General features: G+C 42.0%; 1 protein-coding gene across 1 annotated transcript in view; it reads left to right on the forward strand.

Moving 5' to 3' along the window:
- Positions 1 to 26,102, forward strand: part of LOC138965003 (calcium-activated chloride channel regulator 1-like) — a 60,727-nt gene that overhangs the window by 22,005 nt on the left and 12,620 nt on the right. Inside the window, exons 3-8 of the mRNA XM_070337125.1 lie at positions 1 to 80; positions 879 to 993; positions 19,671 to 19,833; positions 22,701 to 22,839; positions 23,170 to 23,276; positions 25,278 to 25,502. The exon at positions 1 to 80 is cut by the window's left edge and continues 65 nt beyond it. Of these exons, the coding sequence (XP_070193226.1) occupies positions 1 to 80; positions 879 to 993; positions 19,671 to 19,833; positions 22,701 to 22,839; positions 23,170 to 23,276; positions 25,278 to 25,502 (829 nt within the window). The remainder of the gene's footprint in view (positions 81 to 878; positions 994 to 19,670; positions 19,834 to 22,700; positions 22,840 to 23,169; positions 23,277 to 25,277; positions 25,503 to 26,102) is intronic.

Raw genomic sequence — 26,102 nt, forward strand, 5'->3', positions numbered from 1 at the left:
CGGTCAGCCCGGACTGTACATCCATCTCACGCCCTCCTACCTGCTCGATGATGACGTCATACATAAGTGGGGACAGCCAGGTAGGCATTGTCCGAGTGTCGGTTCCATGCCTAAACACAGGAGCCATTAAACCCTCTCTTCCTCCTTGTCCTGCTGGTCTGAGCTTAACGCAATGAGAGATTTTATGCCCTCCTGTCTTTTTGATGATTATATGCATGTAGATATATTTAGATGACCGCCGGTCAAGTTCATCGTAATGCAGAGTCGCTCAGATGAACACATAGACACACAGACACGCACATGCACAGGCACACGGGCACATGCTCATGTACATACGCACGCGCACACGCAAACACACACACACACACACGCACGCACGCACGCATTCACTCACACGCACGCACGCACACACACACACAAACACACACACACACACACACACACACACACACACACACACACATACACACACACTCACACAGAGTAAAAGTTTCTTTTGTGTTGTCTTTGTGGTCCCAGTTGAATACACGAGGGACTGAATTTAACGGAAAAAATGGACAGCAGCACAAGTGGTTGAAATACTAGTATATAAGGCTTCTGACAGCAGTTAATACAGTTATTTATAAAGAAAGATTGAACAGGAAAACTGACAAACAAACAAACAAGAAAACGATTACACAAACAAAGAAAAACAACAAACAAACAAGAAAACAATCACACAAACAGAGAAAAACAACAAACAAACAAGCAAATAAAAACCAAAAACCAACAACATGCTAGCAAAGAAACAACAAACAAGCAAAACGTATATCAAATAATACTCGCAGAATATCGCTGGTGAGACGCTCGTCATGAACATACGCTATGTTTGTCTACAGAGAAAACTCTGGTTCACGAGTGGGCCCATCTCCGTTGGGGTTTGTTCGACGAGTATCCAATCGATGCTCAGGATGCTGAGTTCTATCGCTACAACGGCGCTTGGCAGCCAACAAGGTCAGTTGTTGCGTTGTTGTTGTTGTTGGTGGTTATGGTTCTACAAGAATATGTGTGTGTGTGTGTGTGTGTGTGTGTGTGTGAACTGGTGTGTGTGTGGGTGTCTGTATGTCTGTCTGTTTCTGTTAAAGTGTGAACGTGTCTGTCACTCTGTGTCTGTTATTTTTGTCTGTCTCTGTTTCTGTGTGTGTTTCTTTGTCTGTCTTTGTCTCTGTGTGTCAGTGCGGCTGTACTTGTTTCTGTATTGATAAAAAATATGTGATAGCATAGGTCTGGAACCTTTTGGGTGGCTATGTGTTCTAGTCCTGCAGTAAAACATTTACTATTTTGTGGATCGCTTTAATCTTCCGGGACAAAGAAAAAGACGTTAAAGTTTTACATAATCCAAATAGACTTGAAGAATTCTAGTCGGTTTTTGAATTCGGGCTTTCGGATTCCCCATTTTTATGTATCAGACTTACAACATATACTGTTTTCTATCGTGAAATGAGAGTCAACAAACTTTTACCATGGCGACTTTTGTGACAGGAACTATACATTTATTCTAAACTGATTCATAATTCGTATCATTTCATACCAAATCCTGGACTCAATTTCTCAAGAAATGCTGAACGTAAACTTCGGAACTTCGGCGGCAAACTTGCAAACAAAAATACATACTAGCAAAAGCCCTGTGATGTCATGCATACATTAGTATGCTTCCCTTAGGAGCTTAAATTAAAGGTTGTCATTGGGAGTGTCAGATGTGGAAAGACACAAACACACAACAGCAACAGCCAAGATGGCGGACAGCCTTGAGCGAGGATTCTGTAGCTCTCAGTTCTAATGTCTTTGTGGTGGATACGGGCTGTGCTCTCATGTGTTTTTTGGTTCCACGGATTCAGTAAGGTTGCCAACTTTTACTCTATTTTATATGGAGCCGTGTATGTGTTACAGGCATTAAGTGAAACCAGGCATTACGCGTAATGCCTGAAATGTTCACCACTGTGACCACTAGGCATTACACGTAATGCCTAAAAATACCAGGCATTACGTGTAATGCCTGAAAATCATTGTCAGGCATTACACGTAATGCCTGAAACCTGTTTCAGACATTAAGTGAAACCAGGCATTTACTTGTAATGCCTGAAATGTTCAGGCCTGTGACCACTAGGCATTACACGTTTGTTTGTTTGTTTGTTTGCTTAACGCCCAGCCGACCACGAAGGGCCATATCAGGGCGGTGCTGCTTTGACATTTAACGTGCGCCACACACAAGACAGAAGTCGCAGCACAGGCTTCATGTCTCACCCAGTCACATTATTCTGACACCGGACCAACCAGTCCTAGCACTAACCCCATAATGCCAGACGCCAGGCGGAGCAGCCACTAGATTGCCAATTTTAAAGTCTTAGGTATGACCCGGCCGGGGTTCGAACCCACGACCTCCCGCTCACTGGGCGGACGCCTTACCACTAGGCCACCGTGTTGCGGTGGCATTACACGTAATGCCTAAACGTATATAATGCCTGAAACCTCTCTGCAATTGTCGTTGGTGAGGTTTCTGCTGATGTTATTTGTTGGTGGTTTGTGGGTTGTTTGTTGGTAGTTGGTCGTGGTTGGTGGTTGGTGGTGGGGGTCGTGGTTGGTTGTTTGGTAGTTGGTCGTGGTGGGTCGTGGTTGGTTGGTGGGTGGTGGTTTGTGGTTGTTGATTTGTTGTTGTTGTTGTTGTCGTTGTTATTGTGTGCATTCATTGTGATATGTTTTACGTGTGCAACACCATGTACTTGTGTAACACCATGCACTCGTCCCCACACACATACACTACTCTAGTAATTTATGATTGATGATAGAAAAATGTCTAGGATGTGACTCGCAACTTCCGAAGCTCTTTTGGTTCTCATTGGTCTTAGAATGCAGAGTTTGCTGACATGATCTTGGTACACACAAATCCATTTATGACCTCGGTCAGCCAGCGACTGCATGTCAATAAGATCGATCTGAGCCCGGGATAGAATATCGTTTGATAGAATCGGTCGAACAACAACACCTTTGACTCTCGCTCGTTTCTTCTTCTTCTAACACTCTGCGCACAAAGATTTGTAAAGTTCTATCGCGCGCGTGGCGTGGTATGTTGTCGTATTTCTTGTGCAACTCCTTCTCCATGCGGTCACGACCGCCATGGCCTGTGGCCACATGCGCTCTCTTGACGATATCGTATGTTTCTTCAAGGGTAGCATAGTAGAGAATGGATTCCTCAGCTGTGTCAGTCCTTTTCTGTACAAGCCTTTCGATGTCACTGCATCTTAATACCTCGAATCTGAAAATTAAAGTAAATGACAACTATTTAATGGCAATAACAGGACATGTTTATCAACGTTGTAAACAATATACCATAACTCTCGGCAGTGAGTCGGATATAATTATAACACGTAGGACAGGGTCCAGATTGAATTTATCTTGCTAAAACAACAACAACATGTCAATGTACCCGAGCGCTACATTCAAACTACAAAAGATCATGAACAACTTACGTCGAATGATAATAACAAATCTTCCTTATGAGAAAAAAAACCCCGTTTACACAGTGTTTCTCAAGCGAACATTAATACTTTCGTTTCGTTTGTATGGCCATGTTGGGTTTGATGCGTGCATGCCTGGTTTTCTCCTGTAGATGGGTGTCGGCACAGAAGGTCTGCCCGCTGTCCTCAGCCAACATGCTCCGTCTTCATGGCAGCTCAAATTTTTTATCGAGGTTCTCTCCTCTAGATCCGCCGTGTTTCGCCTAGGGGCTTTCGCTGCCTAGTTGATAGGGTCACCTCGTAGAGGATGTGGTCATAGACCACGCACGGTCGGTCTTGGGATAGGGAAACGTTATGCTAGTCCGGAGGGATTACGCCACAATGGCCACCTCGCGAAGACCCAGGGTCCTAGACTAGGGAGGTCCAAGGGGGAGCACCGGGAGGGCTACCCCTCTACCCGCACCTCCAACACAATCCCTTCCCCTGGTAGCTTCATCCCCAAGGAGGAAACAAAGCTACCTGCAACACCCCGAACATTAATACTAATTTGATATCGTAGCTTTCAACAGCCCCGGTTTGTGAAATAACACAACGCAATTTTCTTATTAGCTGTTTTTGTTCCAGCAAGAACGATACAGTCAGTGTCCTAAGCCTTTTTTTTGTTACCTCCCTTTGACATTATAATTATGTGTCAATTACTCTATCAGAGACAGCATTGGAGATAACCCGGTTTCAGTATTGTTTCACGATAGACGTAGAGCTGAATACCAACACTCAAATCTGTTTTTGACAAACACCACACATCACTTACTTTCCCTAGAGATGCACGATACTCATGACGTGACTTTGTCGTTTTCTGGAAGGCAGCTTTTACTTCTTCGATTGTTCTGAAGTACACAGCTTTCGGGAGCAACTTTCTGCCGTCCTTTTCATAATGTTCAAACAAACGTCGAGTAAACAATTGTTCTTTTTCATTATCCTCCATGGTGACGAATAAGCAACTGGTGAAAACTCGACTGGAAATATTGGACCTCGGCTTTCCATTGTGACATACACTCACACTTACGTGAAATTCAAACTGTGGTGAACACTATGTCAGAAATACATTATTTTGCATTGCGAACCATCACTCATTATTATATTCACACCATGACATTTTGTCAACACTTTGTCCTAAAACATGTTCTCACCGTCATCCAAGAGGTAATGGATAACTGTTCAGTGCAATAGGCATGACAAGTACCCAGATTTGGTTCTGTCGCTACAGGAGTGTGTGAGAGATGTCGGGGCATGGATGGAAGAGAACAAACTCAAACTAAATGACGACAAAACTGAAGCCATGCGTTTTTCATACTCCACCCCTACCAATGCTAAGTCTATTTCAGAACTCCCACAGGCCATCTCTTTGAACAATATTGACATCAAGTTCTCGGATACATCCCGTGATCTCGGAGTCTTTTTTGACAAAGATCTTAGCATGAAACAGCATGTAGTCCAAACATGTAAAGCAGCGCGAATGGAGATCCGGCGTATAGGTTCCATTCGACAGTACCTTACCGAAGACGCAACCAAAAGACTAGTCTGTTCCGGCATACTCTCTAGATTAGACTACTGTAATTCACTGCTCGCTGAATGTCCCAAATCTGTCACCAAGCCCCTGCAACTAGTCCAGAACGCTGCCGCTAGACTCGTGTTTCGAACACCTATGAAACAAAGCGTCACGCCTCTACTCAAACAGCTACATTGGCTTCCAGTCGAACAAAGAATTAAATACAAGATCTGCTGCATATTCTATCAAATTGCCGCGGGCACGGCTCCACAGTACCTGTCCGATCTCGTGCAGAAAAACAATCCTGAAAGGGTTGTCCGCTCTGCCTCCCAAAATAAATTTGTCAAAGCTCCTAAGTATCAGAGGGACGATCATGGTGGCCGCTGTCTTTCAGTCGCAGCTGATCATATCTGGAACAAACTCCCTTTGTCTCTACGTCTCAGCCCATCTCTGCCTTCTTTCAAGGCAAATCTCAAGACTCACCTCTTCAGAGAAGCATTCTAGAAGGTTAATGTTGATGATGTAGTTGTCGCGACCCTGTGAATGTGCACTTTTGGATGAACAATGTTTACTGTGTGTGTGTGTGTGTGTGTGTGTGTGTGTGCGTGTGTGTGGGCATGTGTGGGTGGGTGTGTGTGTGTGTGTGTGTGTGTGTGTGTGTGTGTGTGTGTGTGTGTGCATTATAATTGTTGTGTATACTGAGAGTTCGTTCCTGTAAGAGCCTCTGGATTTTTGTAACATTTATGTTTTGTTTTTGGTTTTGTTGTAAAGTGTTTATGATTGTGTTCTATTCCGTCAATGGCGTCATTCTGGTAATGATGTTGTTATTGCTTTTGTAAAGCGCTTTGTGTGTTCGAAAGCGCTATAGAAATCACCATTATTATTATTATTATTATTTTATGTTATGTGTATTGCCTGAATTGCTTCAGGCAATAAGCGTAATTTTGAGAGTCAAATTTCAGGCATTACGTGTAATGCCTGGTATTTTTAGGCATTACGTGTAATGCCTAGTGGTCACAGGCATTACGCGTAATGCCTGAACATTTCAGGCATTACGCGTAATGCCTGGTTTCACTTAATGCCTGTAACATATATACGTTCTTTACTTAATCTTGTTTTTGAACCCTCTTTACAAACTTTACCCTTGTTTTTTCTGTTGTCTTTTTGTAGCGCAATTCTTCTCAGACCAGCCCGCAGATACACCCTCCCTCTGGCCATTTTTATGTTCCTGATCCTGATAGGATATGTCAGTTAATTTAAGCATGTACAGGGCCAGAATTGGGTGTTTCTATGGAAAAGCAGTAGTTCTCTGTCGCAAACTTGCTTTCTTATGTGAATCTTCTGTGTTACCATTTGTGATTTTAACTTCACTTAAATCATCAGCCCGCGTTCCGTTATCATTGTTCGTTTTTTGTTGTGTTACCTTCAGCTTTAAAAACTGGTCAGCTTTATTAAACAACACCAAGCTGGCAAAAACAAATAATGTTGATTTTAATGACCCGCAGTCAAGTCTTGTAACCCCGTTTGCACAGTCGACGTTGTACTTATCAGGGGATGTAGAAAAGAACCCAGGTCCTGAACACGAGCATGAAATCAGTGTCGTACACATTAATGTCAGAAGCCTTAGGAATACAATTAATTTATTGCAGCCCGAAGTTCAACGGCACGATGTCTTAACACTTTCGGAGACATGGCTAGCGCATTCTGATGATAATTCCTCATTATTGATTCCAAATTTTAGCCCCCCTATTCGACTTGACCGTCCAGACCATCCTTATGGCGGAGTAGCAATTTATGTAAAGAATTATTTGTATCATAAACCCCGTCCTGAGTTTAACGTCGTCGGCCTAGAAGCCGTGTGGGTTGATATAAAATTGAATAAAGAAAGTATTTTGATAGGTTCATTCTACCGTCCACCGAATGGAAATGTTCAATATTGGGAATTAGTAGATGAAAATTTAAGAAAAGTAAATATTCAGGTATTGAAGTTTGTAATTTGTGGTGATTTTAACGTTGATTTTATAAGTTTTCCCTCTCACAATTTTTTCAATATGTTGCATTCATATCAGCTCTGTCAACTTGTCAATGTTCCCACACGTATAACTGAAACAAGCAGTACCTGCATAGATCTCATAATTACACAAACGCCACAACTAATTAAATCTGTAGATGTTCTGCCACCAATTTGCAGCGACCACAGCGTGCCACGGGCGATACTAAAAAGTACTGTAAATGTGAGTAACTCCTCCAAACGAACTATTTACAATTACGATAAATTGAATATAGTAGGGTTTTGTAACGCTCTTTCACAAGTTGACTGGACAGGTATGGTGACGAATGAAATGTTTAATGATAGTATTGACGATTTTAGTAGAACATTTATGAATGTTGCAAAGCAGTTCATGCCGGTTAAAGAAGTTACTGTACGCCCCAAAGACGCACTCTGGATTACCCCAGAGTCCAGCAATTTTATATTGAGTTAGACGAACGTATTTCCGACCAAGGTTCCTTTGGTACTAAAAAGTGGTGGCAGTTGGTAAAGTCATTCATGGACAAGAAAGGGCTTGGTGTTGATGAAATTCCTCCGATTAATTTTGAAGGCAAGATATGATTTACCAGTCAAATCAGGAAAAAGCCAACGTTCTGAACATTTTTTTCATACATAATTCCGTTCTTGAAACCCCAGACGACAATTTGCCTCAAGCTGATTTTTTAGACAGCGAACTTAATGAGATTAATCTTACAGTCGATGAGGTTAAAGAGGTTATTAAACGCCTTGATACAGGTAAAGCCACTGGTCCGGATCTTATTCACAATAGACTTCTAGTTGCTGCTGTAGACGCCATAGCAGAACCCCTGACATATTTGTTTAACAGAAGCCTTAGAGAAGGTATATATCCTAGTTTGTGGAAGACGGCTCATGTCACTCCTATTTACAAAGCCGGCCCAGCCGATTGTTGTAACAATTATCGACCAATTTCATTATTAAGTTGTGTTGGGAAGGTAATGGAGCGCTGTGTCCACAGCCATGTTTACACCTTCTTACAGCGAAATAATATATTATCACCTGCACAGTCTAGTCAGGATTTATTTCTGGTGACTCTATCATCTGTCAGCTGGCTTCGATTTGTGACGAGTTTTGTGTAAATTACGATATGGGAATTACCACTCAAGCTGTTTTTTGTGATGTGTCAAAAGCATTTGAAAAAGTCTGGCACAAAGGGTTATTATATAAACTGGAACTAGCAGGAATAAGAGGACAATTGTTAAAATGGTTTCACGATTATTTAACAAATCGCCATCAGGCTGTTTTTATTAAGGGTGCTAAGTCTGCATTAAAATGTATCCCGGCAGGTGTTCCACAAGGTTCTGTTCTTGGCCCCTTGTTATTCCTGATATATATTAATGACATTGTGAATGATACTGAATCTGTTATAAAGTTGTTTGCTGATGACACGAGCATGTCCATGTCCTTAGAAGATCCAATTAGACGAGCGCAGACTTTGAACGCAGACCTAAATAAAATTAGTACCTGGGCAAAACAGTGGAAAGTTAAATTTAACGAAGCAAAAACGGAATTGTTAGACATAAAACGTGATAATATACCAACCGAACCAATCATTTTTAATAATATTGTTTTGGAAAACGTGAACCAACATAAACATCTTGGCGTAATTTTGCAGAATAATTGTAAATGGGACTTCCAAGTGAGAAGCATCGTAAAAAAGGTCACCCTCTTAATTAATTGTTTAAGATATTACAAATACAGATTAAATCGTAAAAGTCTGGAAACTATGTACAAATCCTTCGTTCTTCCACATTTTGACTATGCAGACATCCTATGGGACAACTGCACCGAGTACTGGTAAACTGCACTGGAAAAATTACATTTGGAAGCCATTCTGACTATAATCGGTGGTGTACGCGGCACCAGCCACGAAAAACTGTATAAAGAAAGGGGATTTTGTAACCTAAAAGAAAGACGGAGCAGACACAAACTCATCTTATATTACAAGATGGTATTTGGCAAATGTCCTCATTACTTATCACAACTTTTGCCACCTTTAACTTCTGATGTTAACCCCTATCATCGAAGAAGACCATCAGAAAGAAGAGTTCCCACTTGCAAAACTGAATTATACCGTCGATCTTTTATACCATCTACCACTGTCCTTTGGAACAACTTGCCAGACAACATCAAAACAACTAACTCAATTAGCGAATTCAAACACTATCTAACTATTCCTGATTATAACGTACCTGCCTATTACTACTGTGGTAAACGACTGGAAGAGATTCATCACTGCAGAATGCGCCTAAACATGAGTAACTTGAATTCTGACCTGTGCAAACGCCACTTACAGGAAAATCCGCAGTGCGCTTGCGGCTACCTGCATGAAACAGCTGACCATTACTTGACACATTGCCCTCTGTACGTAGACGCTCGCCTATCTACAATAAATGCACTACCTGTACATTACAGACATGTTGAAATATTGTTAAATGGTAGCGAAAACCTTTCTCTTCGCACCAACAAGATTATTTTTGAAAGTGTCCAATCGTTTATCTGTAAATCTGGTCGTTTTTGTTAATTTGACTCAGTACGCATATCCATGCCAACAACCCTTATTTTATATACATTTTTCAATTATATATTCAGCGAACTACTGCTTATTTGCCACTGGATTACAGTTTACAATGTACTATGTATATTCTTTTTGTATGCGCTAACCACCTTCATCTTTCATATGTACCTACCATTCTTTCGTCCCACCTCCACCATCCCCCTCATCCTCCTGCTAGCTTTTTCCTGTTCTTTTTGGTTTGCTTCAACTATGCTGTTGACCTACATAGTTCCATAGTTTATAAGTAATGTTTGTCCGACATCATATTTTTGTTAATTTGTAACTACGTAGGGGAAAGTCCCCAAATACCGAACGGTGCCTAATACCGAACAGCTGATTTCTCGAAAACAAGAGGTGACTACTCAAATTGGACTGCACGAGGTGATAGAGTACCGTCCCTGATTATCCTGCACCAAAAATCATGGCGGATAAAGGCGGCAAAAAAAAACGGTGAGTGATTTTATGATTTTATGACTCACAGCAGACTAGGATCCTAGTATGAATTTGAGTCGCTTTTTGTGAAAAGTTATGGTTGAAATTAACAGTGTGATCTATCTGCTTGCCAAATATGTCTGTTTGAAAGCATTCGTCTTAGATCTTGCCTGAGCGCCCCGTGGTTTTAAAATAGTTAGGTAGATTTCAATTACCGAACACTCCATGTTTCAAATACCGAACAGTGTTCGGTATTTGAACTTGTGTGTTCGGATTTTGACTCTCTCTCTCTCTCTCTCTCTCTCTCTCTCTCTCTCTCTCTCTCTCTCTCTCTCTCTCTCTCTCTCTCTCTCTCTCTCTCTCTCTCTCTCTCTTCTCTTCTCTTTTTATTTTCTGTGCATGTGTATGCCAGAAGTAGATCTAGTTAGTACAGAGTGATGAGCGTTGTTAATACTTGGTGTACCGGTATATTGTGCAGGGCTACATGGTCAACGCAGTCACTGGCAACAGCCATGGCAGCTGTCATAGACAAGAGACTTGGACTTCGAGCAGCTGCAAGAGCGTATGGAATCCCACCCACAACACTTAAAGATCATCTTGATGGAAAATACGAACATGCCATGGGTGATACAAAACATTTGGGGAGGCCGTCCATTCTTCCCCCAGCAATAGAAAAAGAATTGGTTGACCATATCATTAAATGTGAGAGGATGTTTTTTGGCCTGACCAGAAAAGACGTTATGTCACTTGCATACGAAATAGCGAGCAGAAATGGAATTCAACATATTTTCAATGAAGACAAAAAATCCTCCGAGCCAGCAGGTTCCTCATCTGAAGAAGCAGGACCCCCCTCTGAACCACCAAGACCCTCCGCTGAGCCTGTAGAACCCCCCCTCTGAACCAATAGGACCCCCCTCTGAACAAGCAGGACCCCCCTCTGAACCAGCAAGACCCCTCTCTGGGCGAACTGGACATCCAGTAGACCCACTTTCTGAGCCACCTAGCCCATGCTCTGAGTAAGACATAGGCCTATTTTTGGCACTTCCAAACAAAACAGTTATCCAAACCAATCCCGATGGACGCTGCTTTTTTAGATCCATTGTCATCGGCAACACTCCTGCGTTCCAAACTGCAGAAAGGGACGGTAATGGGTTACCTTCAGAGTGTCACACGAAAATACAAGAACAGATCCAAGCTGATGCTCTAAGACAAAAGATGACCAGTCACATGCTCAGCAACATTGAAGGCTTCCGCGAAGTGTCAGCTGCAATAAACTTTGACATGCCATCATCTTTCGCTTTTTTCTCCCTAGAAGAAAAGATTCTTCACATGGCTCATTCAACTGCTTCAGTGGGAGACATGGACATTTCTGCTACAAGTGAGGTGTTGCAGCAGCCCATCCACATCATCAATGCAGAGTCTGGGAACGTTCTCAAATACGATGACTCTTTGGCTCAACCAGTGACTCTCCTTCACTCACCTCATTATTTTGTTTGTATATTTCGCTGCGAGTCCAGTATATTAGGTATTACTCTTAGTTTATCATCTCGCATGCAGTCACTCCCTGTTTACTCCACCTCATGGGGACAATGCAGGACACTATGACTGCGTCCTTGAGTCAGCTGTTTCAGTGGCGCTGATTTCTCACAATCCCAGTGTTTCACAACAGAAATTAGCGGCGAAACGAAAATCCAGAAAAACAGAAGCTGAACTTATCACGTCAAGTCCATACAAACGTAAACTTGAAGAGTGGCAGGCAAAACAAAAACCAACAAAGAAAACAAGCAAATCAAAGCCACACAGAGAACACAGAGAAACAGAAAGCTAGAAACAAGAAAACAAGCGTCAGTCTGGTTTTTTGTGCCGAGAATGCACCTGTGAGGACATGATTCAGTGTTTGATGTGCTCAGAATGGGTACATGTGGATTGCGCTGGAACAACAGAAAGCCAAAGAGGGTACTTTTGCGATGTTTGTCAGTCAAAGTAACATTGGTTTTTGCTGTTCGGATTTTGAACCTCTGTGTTCGGAGTTAGGGAACAGGTGTTGTAATTCCGAACATATTCTAAAAAAAATGAATTTAAGATAACTTTCTTTTATGTTGATTTCTGTCCACAAAAAGTGGTATGAATGTTGCTGGTCAATTACTTTATTAAAATTCACATTCAAAAACGGTCTGTCTTCTGTTGTTTTTGAGATGATGGCAGATTTGCTTAAGTGTTCGGTATTTGGGGACTTTCCCCTATATAGGGCGCGTAATATAAGCGTACGCTTGAGTTCGTGTCCCTATTGTTTATCGTTGTATTGTTGTACCATGTTTGATTTAATAAAACATTGTTTAAACCGAATGACATTATTCATCTGGCGTAAAGTGTTTGAAGTGTCGCAGTGAATTACAATTGAGGTGCATGTCTTTTGGCACTAAAATACTGACATAATTCACATCGCGTAAAATGTGACGTCACAGACTTTTACGAAACCCCGTACATTATACTGATTAAATTCATCTCACACGAACTGTCAAGTCACAGCGATTTTCAACTTAGGTGCGTATCTCATGTACGTCATACTGACACGATTCACCTTAAGTTAGTGCCTAGCCGCAGTTTACATATTTGGTGCACACCCCACCTATCTCATGCAACTTTGACACTTTACCACGCAGGAGACATTTTATTTCACATGCAAGTCCACCTTCAGAAGTCAAGAAGAAGAAACAGTATCGTGTCACTTTTTGTGTGCACGTGAATAGTGTTTCTCGTGAAGAGATAAGCCAAGTTCATGCGGCGACACAATGCAAAGTCACACAGAAGCGATCTTTGTGTAATGTTTGCTTGACGTGCGCAATGGTGATGATGCTATAAAGTTGTTTTAAAAAAAAACCACCTCATTAACAATCATTTGTCTTCGACGGTACTTCATGTGGTGTCATAGACCTGCACAGAAAGCGTAAGTTTATTGGCCTTCCCTTTGGGACGAGGGTGCGGACCACTTTACGTGAAAGGGATTAGGCTCCTTCGGTTATAAGTCGGTGTGTGTGTGTGTGTGTATGTGTGTGCGTGTGCGTGTATATGTGTGTTTGTGTGTGTGTAAACGATCCTGTTTGTGTGTAGATATGAGAGATAGAGAAACTGACGGACGGGGGGGGGGGGGGGGGGGGGAATGAGGAGGGGGGGGGGGGAGGCAGGGAAAGTGATTCATTCTAGGCAGTTAACCCGATGTTCAAGCTCTGGAGCATCCCTTGTTCCCGTTTGTCGTTTAGCTGCTCATGTTCCGCTCTGACACCCACGTATATAAAATAATGGTCACTTGTTTTAAAACTTTTACACGACTACCAGAATTCAACCTTGTCTGCCTTCGTCATGACAGATTATAACATCTGAAACAAAGGAGCATAACCTTTACGAGACATACCTTGGTAAACATGAACATAAATAAAAACTGCATAAGGCCAGCGAGCGAGAGAAACAAACAACAAACTCGCGAGACGAGACAGCAGATCTCCATCTTTGCCGTGTCTTCTCTGACCAAACTGTCAGTTAAAAAAAATAAAACAAACAGACAGAACACAAAGGCTACAGAGAATGACAACCAGAACATGAACATGTATAAAACAAGAAATTCCTCCGAGGTAGGAAAAACACCCCCGTCAAAGGGAAATAACCTTCTCAGTTGGTGGCAGTGACTGAGTGAGAATGGTTATTTCCCTTTGACCATTAAGATGTCCCTCTATAAGTCCTTGTATAATTTTAATCCACCAATAACTCCCTAACCGTGTGTTTGCCTGGTCCCAATTTTTGTAAGGACCGTCTCAGGAATGTATAGAACCTGTTCACCAAGTTTGGTGACGATCGGTCCGTTCATTCTTGAGATCTATATGCGAACACAAACACACAAACAAACAAACAAACAAACAAACAAACAAACAAACACATCGACCGAAACCTATACACACCCCTATACCGGGGGTGTAAATACACAAACAAGGCAAGCAAGAGAGAGCAATAAAGAAGCAAAATTGAGAGCCAGGATTTCTCTCTGTGTCGTGTCTTTTCTAACCAATTAGCTTTAACATGGGAAATAAAAGAAGCTATTTAGACAATGAAAACCAGAAACAACACATCACAATTTAAAGAAGCAGGCGAGCGAGAGAGACAAACAACAAACACGTAAAAACGAGGAACAGGATTTACGTCTTTGTTGTGTCTTTTCTGACCAATCTGTTAGCTAAACAAAAAAAAGAGAGAGAGAGAAAAAAGCCACACAAACAACGAGAACAACAAACTACATAAAAGAAAAAAAACCTTGAAAAAAGTAGACGCAGGGAAAAAAGCAAGCGCGGGAAACAAAACAACAAACAAGCAAAAACACGAGGCACAGGATGTCTATCTGTGTCATGTCTTGTGTTACCAGTGCGTCAGCTAACAAATACAGTGTGCGGTCCCCACCCTTGTGTCTCCTTCAAGACGAGACAGTGAGGGCTTTGTGAGTGAGACGTGGGTGCTGAGAAAGACTTCCAGACAGACACGAGCGCTCGTTTGTCAAGTCATGAAGGAGAGATTGAGGCCCCTTGTTTTTCCGCTCCTGTCCATGTGTCACTGCTTTTTTTGTGCCTACCTTTCAGTTTGGCGTGTGTGTGTGTGTGTGTGTGTGAGTGTGAGAGTGTGTGTGTGTGTGTGTACGTGCGTGTGTGTACGTACGTGCGTGCGTGCGTGCGCGCGCGTGTGTGTGTGTGTGTGTGTGTGTGTGTGTGTGTGTGTCTTCCCGGCAAGCCGTCGTTACGCAACAAAAAAAATAACATAACTGGATTACATATATTCAGGGTTATGGTTTGAATGTTAGCATCTTCTGAGAGGACCTATTCTAGTTTTACCATGATCACATGTGCTGAACCTACAAATATGTACAAATATGAATAAATCTACAAATATATAAGCACTCGAAATAATCCCAAGCTGGTTAAAGTAGACCAAAACAAAGCTTAATAACGTCTTTAAACAACAACAATAAAAGACCGTTGACAATGTCAAGAGACATAAACGCGTTAGAGGCATATTGGAGCAGGATGACGACTTGTTTAGGCCTAAAAAAAAAATAGGTGTGGTTACGGTAACCCGACCTACCCTAATTTTAGGGGCCGATCCTATAACTTTTTATTACATTTGTCAAAAAAAAAAAAAAAAAAAAAACGAGTGCAAAAAACGCAATGAAAGCGAAAGGGCCCGAGTCGCACACTTATTTCCCTGTCAAGTAGGTTTAATTTGTACACAATAGAAAAAAAAGTTTAAAAAAAAAGTGATTGCCTACCTACCTACCCTACTTTTTGTGGCTATGTTACCGTAACCACACCTATTTTTTTTTGGCCTTATGTCTCTTTTCCTTGGGAAAAGCAGCACCACTAAATTCACAGCTTATTACTTTCAAGTCAGTCACTTCAGCCATATGTGAGGCGTAATTTTTTGTGTAGGGTTGAGGGTTTAAAAAAAAAAGTTTTTTACTGGGTGTGGTCGCCACGTTCGTTTTTGACTTTATTTTAGCAAACACATGAATACAAGCATGCAGGAAAAAAAAAAATGGGTAGCGCCGTATGTATGGCAGTTCGCTTTCCCCGGGGAGAAAGCAGCCCGAATTTCCATGAGGGTAACCTCAGTGGACTGTAAATCTTATCCAATCCAATCCATCCAATCCAATCTTTCTAGATATTATTTTGATGAATGTGCTGCTGTATAAAGCCATGTTTTTCACTTTTGACATTTTTTTTAAGCTTTCTTTGGCTTAGTTTGTTTTTACCCTTTAATAAGAAATAAAAACTTCCAGAACTTCTTAACAGATTTTGTGTGTGTGTGTGTTATTCTCATCACTTTTAGTCAAGCAGTATGTAAGAAATGTTAAGTCCTTTGTACTGGAAACTTGCATTCTCCCAGTAAGGTCATACATTGTACTACGTTGCAAGCCCCTGGAGCAAATTTTTGATTAGTGCTTTTGTGAACAAGAAACAATTGACAAGTGGCTCTATCCCATCTCCCCCCTTTCCCCGTCGCGATATAACCTTCGTGGTTGAAAACGACGTTAAACACCAAATAAAGAAAGTAAAGAATTCTCATCACTCATGACTTTGTGTGCACAAAACACGTAGAGCCTAACAAAGAAGACAAGACAGGACTCATATGAGCTGGGTGGATAGAGGATTAGTGCGTAACAGGAAAGGTGAAGGCAGAAAACGACTATCAGGCCAATGAAGAGATAGAAACATACGCAGTCTAGAGACATAGTGCTTGCTTTATCTTATCTGGGCTGGTTGAGAGAAAAAACTCCGCGCGGAGGTGTTTCCAGAGGCCCTTGTCATGGCTAAAAACTGACAAACCAGGTGCTACCACGACACCACCGATGAGGCCTTACCCCCCCCCCCCCCATCCATACCCAGCCAAGGGTTATAAAATGGCAGGCCACCACTTTTAAATAAAATAAACCTTCTTACTTAATAAATACACCTTTTAAAAGTACTTTTAGATGTCCGTAATATATGTACTCGGTGTCTCACCGAGCTTGTAAGTTATTCATGGAACAGGCACCCATGCCAGCTGCGCCATTGGCTGACGGCCGGGGCGTAGGCGGAGTGCCTGGCTTGCCAGGAAATGTAGATATACATATTTGTGTGTATGAATGTTCATTGTGTCACTGTGGCATAGCCTTTTAAAATGTAAATATAACAAGACGTGCGTACTGTATGTGACAGGGGAGGCTACCGCTCCTTTCACAGCAGACTCTGCACCCGAGTTGTTGGCCTTTAAGTCAACACCGGTTGATTGTGGAATTCTGTTTGTGATGGGGTCTGGTGGTTTCCGATTGTCTGTATGTTCATGGAAACCTTCGGGTTTGCATAACAGTTTTTATAGGGCTAAGAAATTAGCCCTAACATTTTCAATCCTGTTTGATTGCACTTCGCCTCCCGAGGTGATCGTAGTGTTTCGGCACTCGGTTACATCTGGCGCTTGCGAGCAGGGATGGGACTCGGCATGATATGTTCAGGTGATGGCATAATATGACCACTGATCATTTTCGTGCTGTTCCCATTCTGCGAACTTGGGATGGACAGTGGTCCCCCGGTTCGGAACTTCGGGACGATGTTCATTCAAACGGGGGCGATTGTGACAGGAGAGGCTACCGCTCCTTTCACAGCAGACTCTGCACCCGAGTTGTTGGCCTTTAAGTCAACACCGGTTGATTATGGAATTCTGTTTGTGATGGGGTCTGGTGGTTTCCGATTGTCTGTATGTTCATGGAAACCTTCGGGTTTGCATAACAGTTTTTATAGGGCTAAGAAATTAGCCCTAACATTTTCAATCCTGTTTGATTGCACTTCGCCTCCCGAGGTGTACGTAGTGTTTCGGCACTCGGTTACATGTATATACTGGTTCTTATTTTCTCTCTGTATAAAGCTGGATCATCTGTTTTAACCTTTGGTTTTATAAAGTGGATCTGAAATTTTTATCTCTTTAAAAAGTATTCTTTTTCGAAATAAACGTTTTCTTTTAAACAAAAAACAAACCCTACCCCAAAAACGCTTTTGAAGACAATATACACAGAAACGAAGAAACGAACCGAAATCTTTTAATAAACTTTTATCACCACTCTTACTCGCTCCGACATCCTCCCTCCCTCACTCCTTCCCTCCCTCCCCCCCCCTAACACATTACCTATTTTCATGTCCCTAATAGATATTAGTATCTGTGAGGACGTAAAGGACCCCCATAGCCTCATATTGATATAAGCCTCATATTGATTGATAGTTATAGGTGTTTCCAGACACATCGTACCTCGGGTGTACGGTGACCGTTGGACCTCAAGTGGTCAAGGTCCCTTTTAAACGATATCAATATTTTGAGATGCGTTCTGAATCTTCGGACCATCATGATTCTTAGGCCGACCGACATAACAAACACAACGTCAGTGATTCAAATATTTAAAAAAAACTCCACCGGGAATGAATAAAACACGAAGCACCTGCAAATAGCAGCACTTACCCCCTGTGTTTTTCTCTGTCTTTTTCAAATCTACCCTTTTTAAAATTGTTTCTCGCCTTTTAATATAATTATGTTTGTGTTGAGATCGTGGGTGAGACTAGCGTTGTGACAGGTGACGGAAAGAGTGAAGGGTGTTCATGTTAAGGCTGTGGCACGACTGCGCACGATGACATGGAGAGAGAGAGAGAGAGAGAGAGAGAGAGAGAGAGAGAGAGAGAGAGAGAGAGAGAGAGAGAGAGAGAGAGAGAGAGAGAGAGAGGGAGAGAGGGAGAGAGACAGACAGACAGAGAGAGAGAGAGAGACAGACAGAGAGACAAAGAGAGAGAGACAGACAGAGAGAGACAGAGAGAGACAGAGAGAGAGAGAGAGACAGACAGACAGACAGACAGAGAGACAGAGAGACAGAGAGACAGAGAAGTCTGAAGTCTGAAGTCTGAATGTTTTAATGAGTAGGCCTTGGGCCCTTTTCATGGAGATGAGCACATCTCAAGCACCAGCATACAAATGCACATAGTAAACAAAAACAAGAACATCCTACTGGTATCGCCCTGTTTCGTTTACGGATTATGGATTACGAATGGAAAGCGCCTTCATGACAAATGTAGAAAAACGTAGCAATAGCGGCTTACTAGTGTTTGAAAACAGCATGGTTAATTTAAACAATGATGGGATTCTAGTGTATTTTCGTGGAATATAATATTCTCTTAACTCAGCATATTTAGGGCATACTAAAACAAAGTGGACTTCATCTTCAACACTGCCACAACAAAATGGACAAGATAAATCAGCGGAGGTTGCATTTAAATTAAAGCGAAATCGATGCACTTTCACTCCTTTGAGAGAGAGAGACAGAGAGAGAGAGAAGACAGAGAGAGAGACAGAGAGAGAGAGGGAGAGAGAGAGACAGAGAGAGAGACAGAGAGAGAGACAGAGAGAGAGACAGAGAGAGAGACAGAGAGAGAGACAGAGAGAGAGAGAGAGAGAGAGAGAGAGAGAGAGAGAGAGAGAGAGAGAGAGAGAGAGAGAGAGAGAGAGAGAGAGAGAGAGAGAGAGAGAGAAGGAGAGAGAGACTTTTTTTGGACTTTGAATCTTTGCTGTCATTAGCCAACAGCCTTTTCAGAAAGAGAAGAGAGAGACACAGAGGGACAAACAGAGCGACAGACAGGCAGAGCTGACCTCCTCTGTCTGTTGACCTCTGTTGATGTCCGTTGTGGCAAAACAAAGTCTTTTTTTTTTAGGGTACCCTGTCCGACCCTACTTTTGCCGCCGACTTTAAGTTATATGTTTAAATGACATTTACCCCCCAAAGTGTTACACACAAACAATCGAAAGGCTCCATTTTTCCACACTTTTTGTGTGTGAGGGGGAGGGGAGGGAGGGGGTACGGTAGGGGGGGGAGGGGGATGGAATTGGGGATATTTTTTTTAAGTTTACTGACGCTTCTTTTTCTTTCATGATATATCTAAACAACAAAGTAGATTTCATGATATACAAACAGTGTTTTGCCTCAAGGCGTGGCCCTTATTCTCACCGTGGTGTCTCTTGCAGATGCACCTCAGATGTGGACGGGTCGATCCTGAACGAGTTCACCAGCAAGCAGTGCACGTTCGACTACTTCACGGGCAAGCCGGAGAAAGCCTGCAGGTTCTTCCCCAGGATGAAGTCCAACAAGGCATCCGCCTCCCTCATGTTCATGCAGTATCTCGAGAGTGTGAGGATTTTTTACCCCCAGTATTATTCATGCATTATCTGGAAGACGTGGGTAAATCTTTTGCCTCACTCCAGTTCATGCAGTACCTCTCGAACAGAGAGGGATCTTTGATCGAGAGAATCTTTGCCTCGAGAGAGTGAGTAACGTAAGTGTTCGTTGAGAGTAGATTTTAATTTAATACCTTATTCTTCTTCTTCTTCTTCTTCTGCGTTCGTGGGCTGAAACTCCCATGTACACTCGTGTTTTTTGCACGAGTGGAATTTTACGTGTATGACCGTTTTTTTACCCCGCCATTTAGGCAGCCATACGCCGTTTTCGGAGGAAATTTTTAATACCTTATGAAGTCAAACAAAACATATTCCTCTCTCAAGTTCATGCAGCACTTCTAGAGTGTGAGTGACTCATGTGGAGGGCCCCAAAGGGTTTAAAATCGTGATCGTGATTGGCGTTTTTTGACCTTTCTGTGACCGTGATTGCCGAAATTTCCATTTCTGTGATCGTGATGGGACTTTGCCCGTGATCCGTGATGACCAAAAAATCAAGTCTCGTGATCGTGATCGTCATTTGTTTTCGTGATCGTGATGGGCATTATTGCAAAGCATTTTATTTTCAACGTACATTTTTCACAGCTGTATCACTCTATGTTCCTCTATTCGTCAAGGAGCCAATCCCGATTGAAGGGAAGCAACAACACATTCAGAAATATGATTTTGACAGGGATTGCTTCCCTTTAAGAGAACCAATCACACAAAAAAAGAGATCCAATCAGAAGGCAAATTGCTAAAGTCTGCCAAACTTCATCCAATGGAAGGGCTTCGTGCAAAAGTTTTGAGTGCATTCAGTCAAATTCGAATTCGAAGATCAAAAATGGCGTGCAGCAGTACTGTCATCGAACTTCTCTTATATTTTGTGGATTCAAGCCAGACCAAAGCAGGCGGCGAGAATTCCTTCCTTGGTGGAAAGGTCAGGCTACGGGTCGGTCTTTCCGAAGACGAAATATCAAGATATGTTGATCTATGTTGCTCTATGACTGTTCAGAATGTAGGCAAAGATCTTGAAATTTGTTCAAGATCTTTGAGTTTGAGTGAGATCATTGACATTGTCGACATTGCCACGTCCGGCTGTCACTCGCTCAGTGTGACCTCGACTGGCTCGAGATCGAGTCTGCGTGTAGCCCAAACCGAAACTAGAAATGTGTTTTTCATCCCAACAACGTGGACACGCTTGGCATAGATTCTAATTGTCGCTTCTTTGCATTAAGCTTGGATTTATTTTAGCGCCTGTAAACTTTAATATCAACAATGGGTTAAATTCAGAAACAATGGCGGGGAGACGTGCCAGTTTGGGTCACTTGATCCTCATGTCAAAGACGATCAAAGTCATGTTCGTTGGGGATTTTGTCAGGCATGGTACTTTTTCGGTAATTGCCGGAAATTCAATAAATCAAAATCCGGTAAAGTCAAATTTATTCCGGTGAAGTTGAAACATTTCCGCAAAAACGATCCGTGTGAATATCGCGCAACGCGACCGGGCGCCGGTCTCAATGAATCCAGCGCACAGTAGTGTTGTTTTCACCAGTTTGGAGGTGTATTGAATGGTGGTGGGGGGAGGCTAAAATGGGATTTTTAACAAGATCACAACACTATTACAGCCCTGAAAATGATGCCCAGAATGCACCAGATTGCACAGATTTTAACCGTTTTTTGAAAAAAAATTCCGGACCCCCCTAGTTGGCTCGCCTGCTTCGCAGGCTCAGGCCAGTGGCTTCGCCACTGGCACTGCGCGCTTCTTTCAGGTAAAACCATTTTTGGCCTGTAGCATTCCTGTTTGTTTTTCAAGCCCATGAAACCAGGCGATGATGTACCACAAATTGTATGGCAAAGTTGAAAATAAAAAACCCATCACACATACATGTACTTTAATTTCAATCCACCCAATAGTTTTTGAGAAAATGGGTTTACAAGATTTAGCTCTGGAAATGTGAAATTGTGTAAGTATATATTCATGTGTGTGAGTGAGGGTGTGGGAGTTGAATGTGTATGAGTGTAGAGAGAGAGAGAGAGAGAGAGAGAGAGAGAGAGAGAGAGAGAGAGAGAGAGAGAGAGAGAGAGAGAGAGAGAGAGAGAGAGAGAGAGAGAGAGAGAGAGAGAGAGAGAGAGAGAGAGAGAGAGAGAGAGAGAGAGAGAGAGAGAGAGAGAAAACAATGAAAACAACATTCTTGTTACTGATTATAAACCATGATATGAATTTCTATGTAAGTATGAAAGAGAACTCAAAAAATAATAATAAAAAAGTGCAACAGTTCTCACTTTGTGTTGAATAAACAATAGATTCAGAAGAGCGAATTACTGTGTGGTTGTGTTTACTTTGACATGTGCTTTCTGTACCTGCAACTTTTACCGTGACCGTGATTTGCCACTGGTGTTCGTGATCGTGAAAACAAAAATCAAGGTAAATGTGATCGTGAAAGCTAAAATTTCCCTTCCCGTGATCGTGATGATACCCCCCCTTTGGGGCCCTCCATGTGGTCGTTGAGTGTACATTTTAAAATTGAGACCTGATGGACTGCACTAGAAAGAGATAACACACACACACACACATGCACGCGCGCACGCACACACGCACACACACACACACACACACACACACACACAAACACATGCACGCACGCACGCAAGCACACTCAAGAACGCAAGCATGCACATACAAGAATCAATCAACAAATATGTTTGCAAGCACATGACACGTGAGCACGTATGAACACTTATGGCCTTGACGTTTATATCCTTAATTAAAGTCCTCATATCTGTCCCAAAAAAATAAATAAGAAGAGTTGTACTGATTTTCTCTCTTTTTTGTTTGTACAGATTGTGGAGTTTTGTGACGATCCAGTGACGTCAACCAAGCCATTGCGTCATAACTACCTTGCCCCCAACCGCCAAAACCGCCTTTGCTCGTACCGCAGCGCTTGGGAAGTTATGCGAAAACACGAGGATTTCCGTAAATGTATGTCAATTTTTCACAGGACGATGGTGATCCAAGCTATGTTTTCTTGTTGCCTGTAATGAAAAGTCTCCGACAGTTACAAAGTATAGACAAAAAACTAGCTTACTCTACATTAATACATATATTTTGGTTTTGAGATGAAGACAAACCCTAGTACATATGTTCTAGCTTTTACGTGCACGAGCTGTTGTTGAGAGATGTGAACTGAGATGCTCTCAAAATATATTGCGAGTGTTGTATCGTACTTCATTTTTATACTCATTCATGTATATACTTGTTTGTGCATGGACTTTTGAACTTTGAATGATTGTTTTTAATTTTTTTGAACAGCACGACGCCCTCTGCCGGAAAACACAGACACTGCTCCAGTGTTCCGCTACGTTCAGGTTCAGCCCAGAAAGAGAGCCCTCGTGCTCGACACCTCTGGTAGTATGACGGTGAGTGAAGATCGAGTTTTGATGTAAAATAAATTTCTGTTTCCTTTGGACAGAATCTAATGCTTACAGTTCAGAGACATCCTGCTTTCTCGTGAAAATTAGTAACTTTCAAGTGTTAATTACTAATTTTCATGTGTTAATTACTAATTTTCAAGTGTTAATGTCTAATGTTCAGTTTTGGCTCGCCTCCTGACGGCTTACTAGCGCCAAGACTAAAAATTAGTAATTTTCACTCGTTAATTACTCATTTTCATGTGCCTCGTGACTGTGGAGGTTCAATGCGCATGCGCGACTGTCATGGCCATGTCAGACGCACAACACAAAACAGTGTTTTCTTTCAAAACAAACACAAAACAGCGTGTTTCCCGTGTGACATCCCCCAAAACGCGTTTCAGAAAACACTGTTTCGTGTTTTTGCATCGTGTTTTGGGTTTTAGAGCATGCTCTAAAATCTGAAAACACGTTTTGGTAGTCAGCCAATGAACGCGGACGATCAACTCACGTGACTCGGTTTCCGGCACCACGGCCGATGGAAAAAAATGGCCGACTCAGATGTGGTACCGATTCAGGATAGTATCGGACCCATGAATCCTAACTAGAGTCTATGGAGCCTGTCACGATTGAAGAGAGGCAATAATATCAGTGGGTGCTGCCAGCCGTGTTGTTTAGTTTACAAACGCAAACACAGCGCGGTAGCTGGACGGGTCAAGCTGACACTGACCGATATTTCAGTGAAAACACACACCGCACTTCATCTGTGTGTTTCGCGTGTGATTACTTTATTCAGTCATTATGTCAGTCACGATTTTACCACGGACATCATATCGCTGTCAGAATGTGGGTGTAGTAGGAGGGGTCGTTCCAGAATTATTTTTTTTAAGAAGAACAAGAACTTAATCCGCCATATGGCATTAAAGCCGTTGGTATTTGTCCTGGTGTGGAAACAATCATACACTCCTTGCATCTACGATACATTCATATATAAAAAACAAGTCGCGTAAGGCGAAATTACTACATTTTGTCAAGCTGTGGAACTCACAGAATGAAACTGAACGCACCGCATTTTTTTCACAATGACCGTAGTCCGCCGCTAGTGCAAAAGGCAGTGAAAGTGACGAGCCTGTTTAGCGCGGTAGCGGTTGCGCTGTGCTGCATAGCACGCTTTACTGTAGCCTACCTCTCTTCGTTTGAACTTTCTTAGCGTGTTTTTAATCCAAACATATCATATCTATATGTTTTTGGAATCAGGAACCGACAAGGAATAAGATGAAATTGTTTTTAAAACGATTTCGGAAATTTTATTTTAATCATAATTTTTATATTTTTAATTTTCAGAGCTTGTTTTTAATCCGAATATAACATATTTATATGTTTTTGGAATCAGAACATGATGAAGAATAAAATAAAAGTAATTTTGGATCGTTTTATAAAACAATAATTTTAATTACAATTTTCAGATTTTTAATGACCAAAGTCATCAATTAATTTTTAAGCCTACATGCTGAAATGCAATACCGAAGTCCGGCTTTCGTCGAAGATTGCTTGGCCAAAATTTCAATCAATTTGATTGAAAAATGAAGGTGTGACAGTGCCGCCTCAACTTTTACAAAAAGCCGGATATGACGTCATAAAGCCATTTATCGAAAAAATGAAAACAACGTCTGGGGATATCATACCCAGGAACTCTCATGTAAAATTTCATAAAGATCGGTCCAGTAGTTTAGTCTGAATCGCTCTACACACACACACGCACAGACACACACACACACACACACACACACACACACACCACACACACACACACACACACACACACACACACACACACACACACACACACACACACACACACACACACACACACACACACATACACCACGACCCTCGTCTCGATTCCCCCTCTATGTTAAAACATTTAGTCAAAACTTGACTAAATGTAAAAAGAGAGATAAAAAATGTTCAAACTCTAACCAGATATGTTTACACCATCTAATGTGCCAGGGGTCCTCTCTGAGCGTTATGATGCGGGCAGCCAGCAACTACATCCTGAGCTGCGTGGAGACAGGCAGCAGCCTGGGCATCGTGCAGTTCAACACCAACGCCACCGCCCTCTCTCCCATGATCACCATCAACGCGGAGAAGGACCGCCGCCGACTCATCGACTCCTTGCCTAGACAAGCTGACGGCAAGACCAGCATTGGGGCTGGACTGGAAAAAGGGTTGCAGGTAAAGGCTGTCCTTAATGGAACCTGAAGTCTTTTTTTTTTTTTTTACTGAAAATTAAGTTCAAAAGCTTCGTCAAGCTGCTTTTGCGAAGTCGACTTCGCCCAATTAATATTCGGCTTAAGCGGGTCTAGCTTTTGCGTGCAAGAGTGAGGTGCGTGAGGGAAGTTTATCGTAGTTTGTATCTATCTTTGTTTGTTTACTTGTTGTGTGTGAGCATTCCTTTTTTATATTTAGTCAAGTTTTGACTAAATATTTTAACATCGAGGGGGAATCGAAACGAGGGTATGGTGTATGTGCGTCTGTCTGTGTGTGTGTGTGTGTAGAGCGATTCAGACTAAACTACTGGACCGATCTTTACGTTCATCTTATTCTTCATCATTTTCTGATTCCAAAAACATTTACATATGTTATATTCGGATTAAAAACAAGGTCTGAAAATTAAACATATAAAAATTATTATTAAAATCAAATTTCCGAAATCGATTTAAAAACACTTTCATCTTATTTCTTGTCGGTTCCTGATTCCAAAAACATAGATATGATATGTTTGGATTAAAAACACGCTCAGAAAGTTAAAACGAAGAGAGGTACAGAAAAGCG

The sequence above is a fragment of the Littorina saxatilis genome, linkage group LG4, assembly GCF_037325665.1.
Source record: "Littorina saxatilis isolate snail1 linkage group LG4, US_GU_Lsax_2.0, whole genome shotgun sequence".
NCBI classification, from domain to species: domain Eukaryota; kingdom Metazoa; phylum Mollusca; class Gastropoda; order Littorinimorpha; family Littorinidae; genus Littorina; species Littorina saxatilis.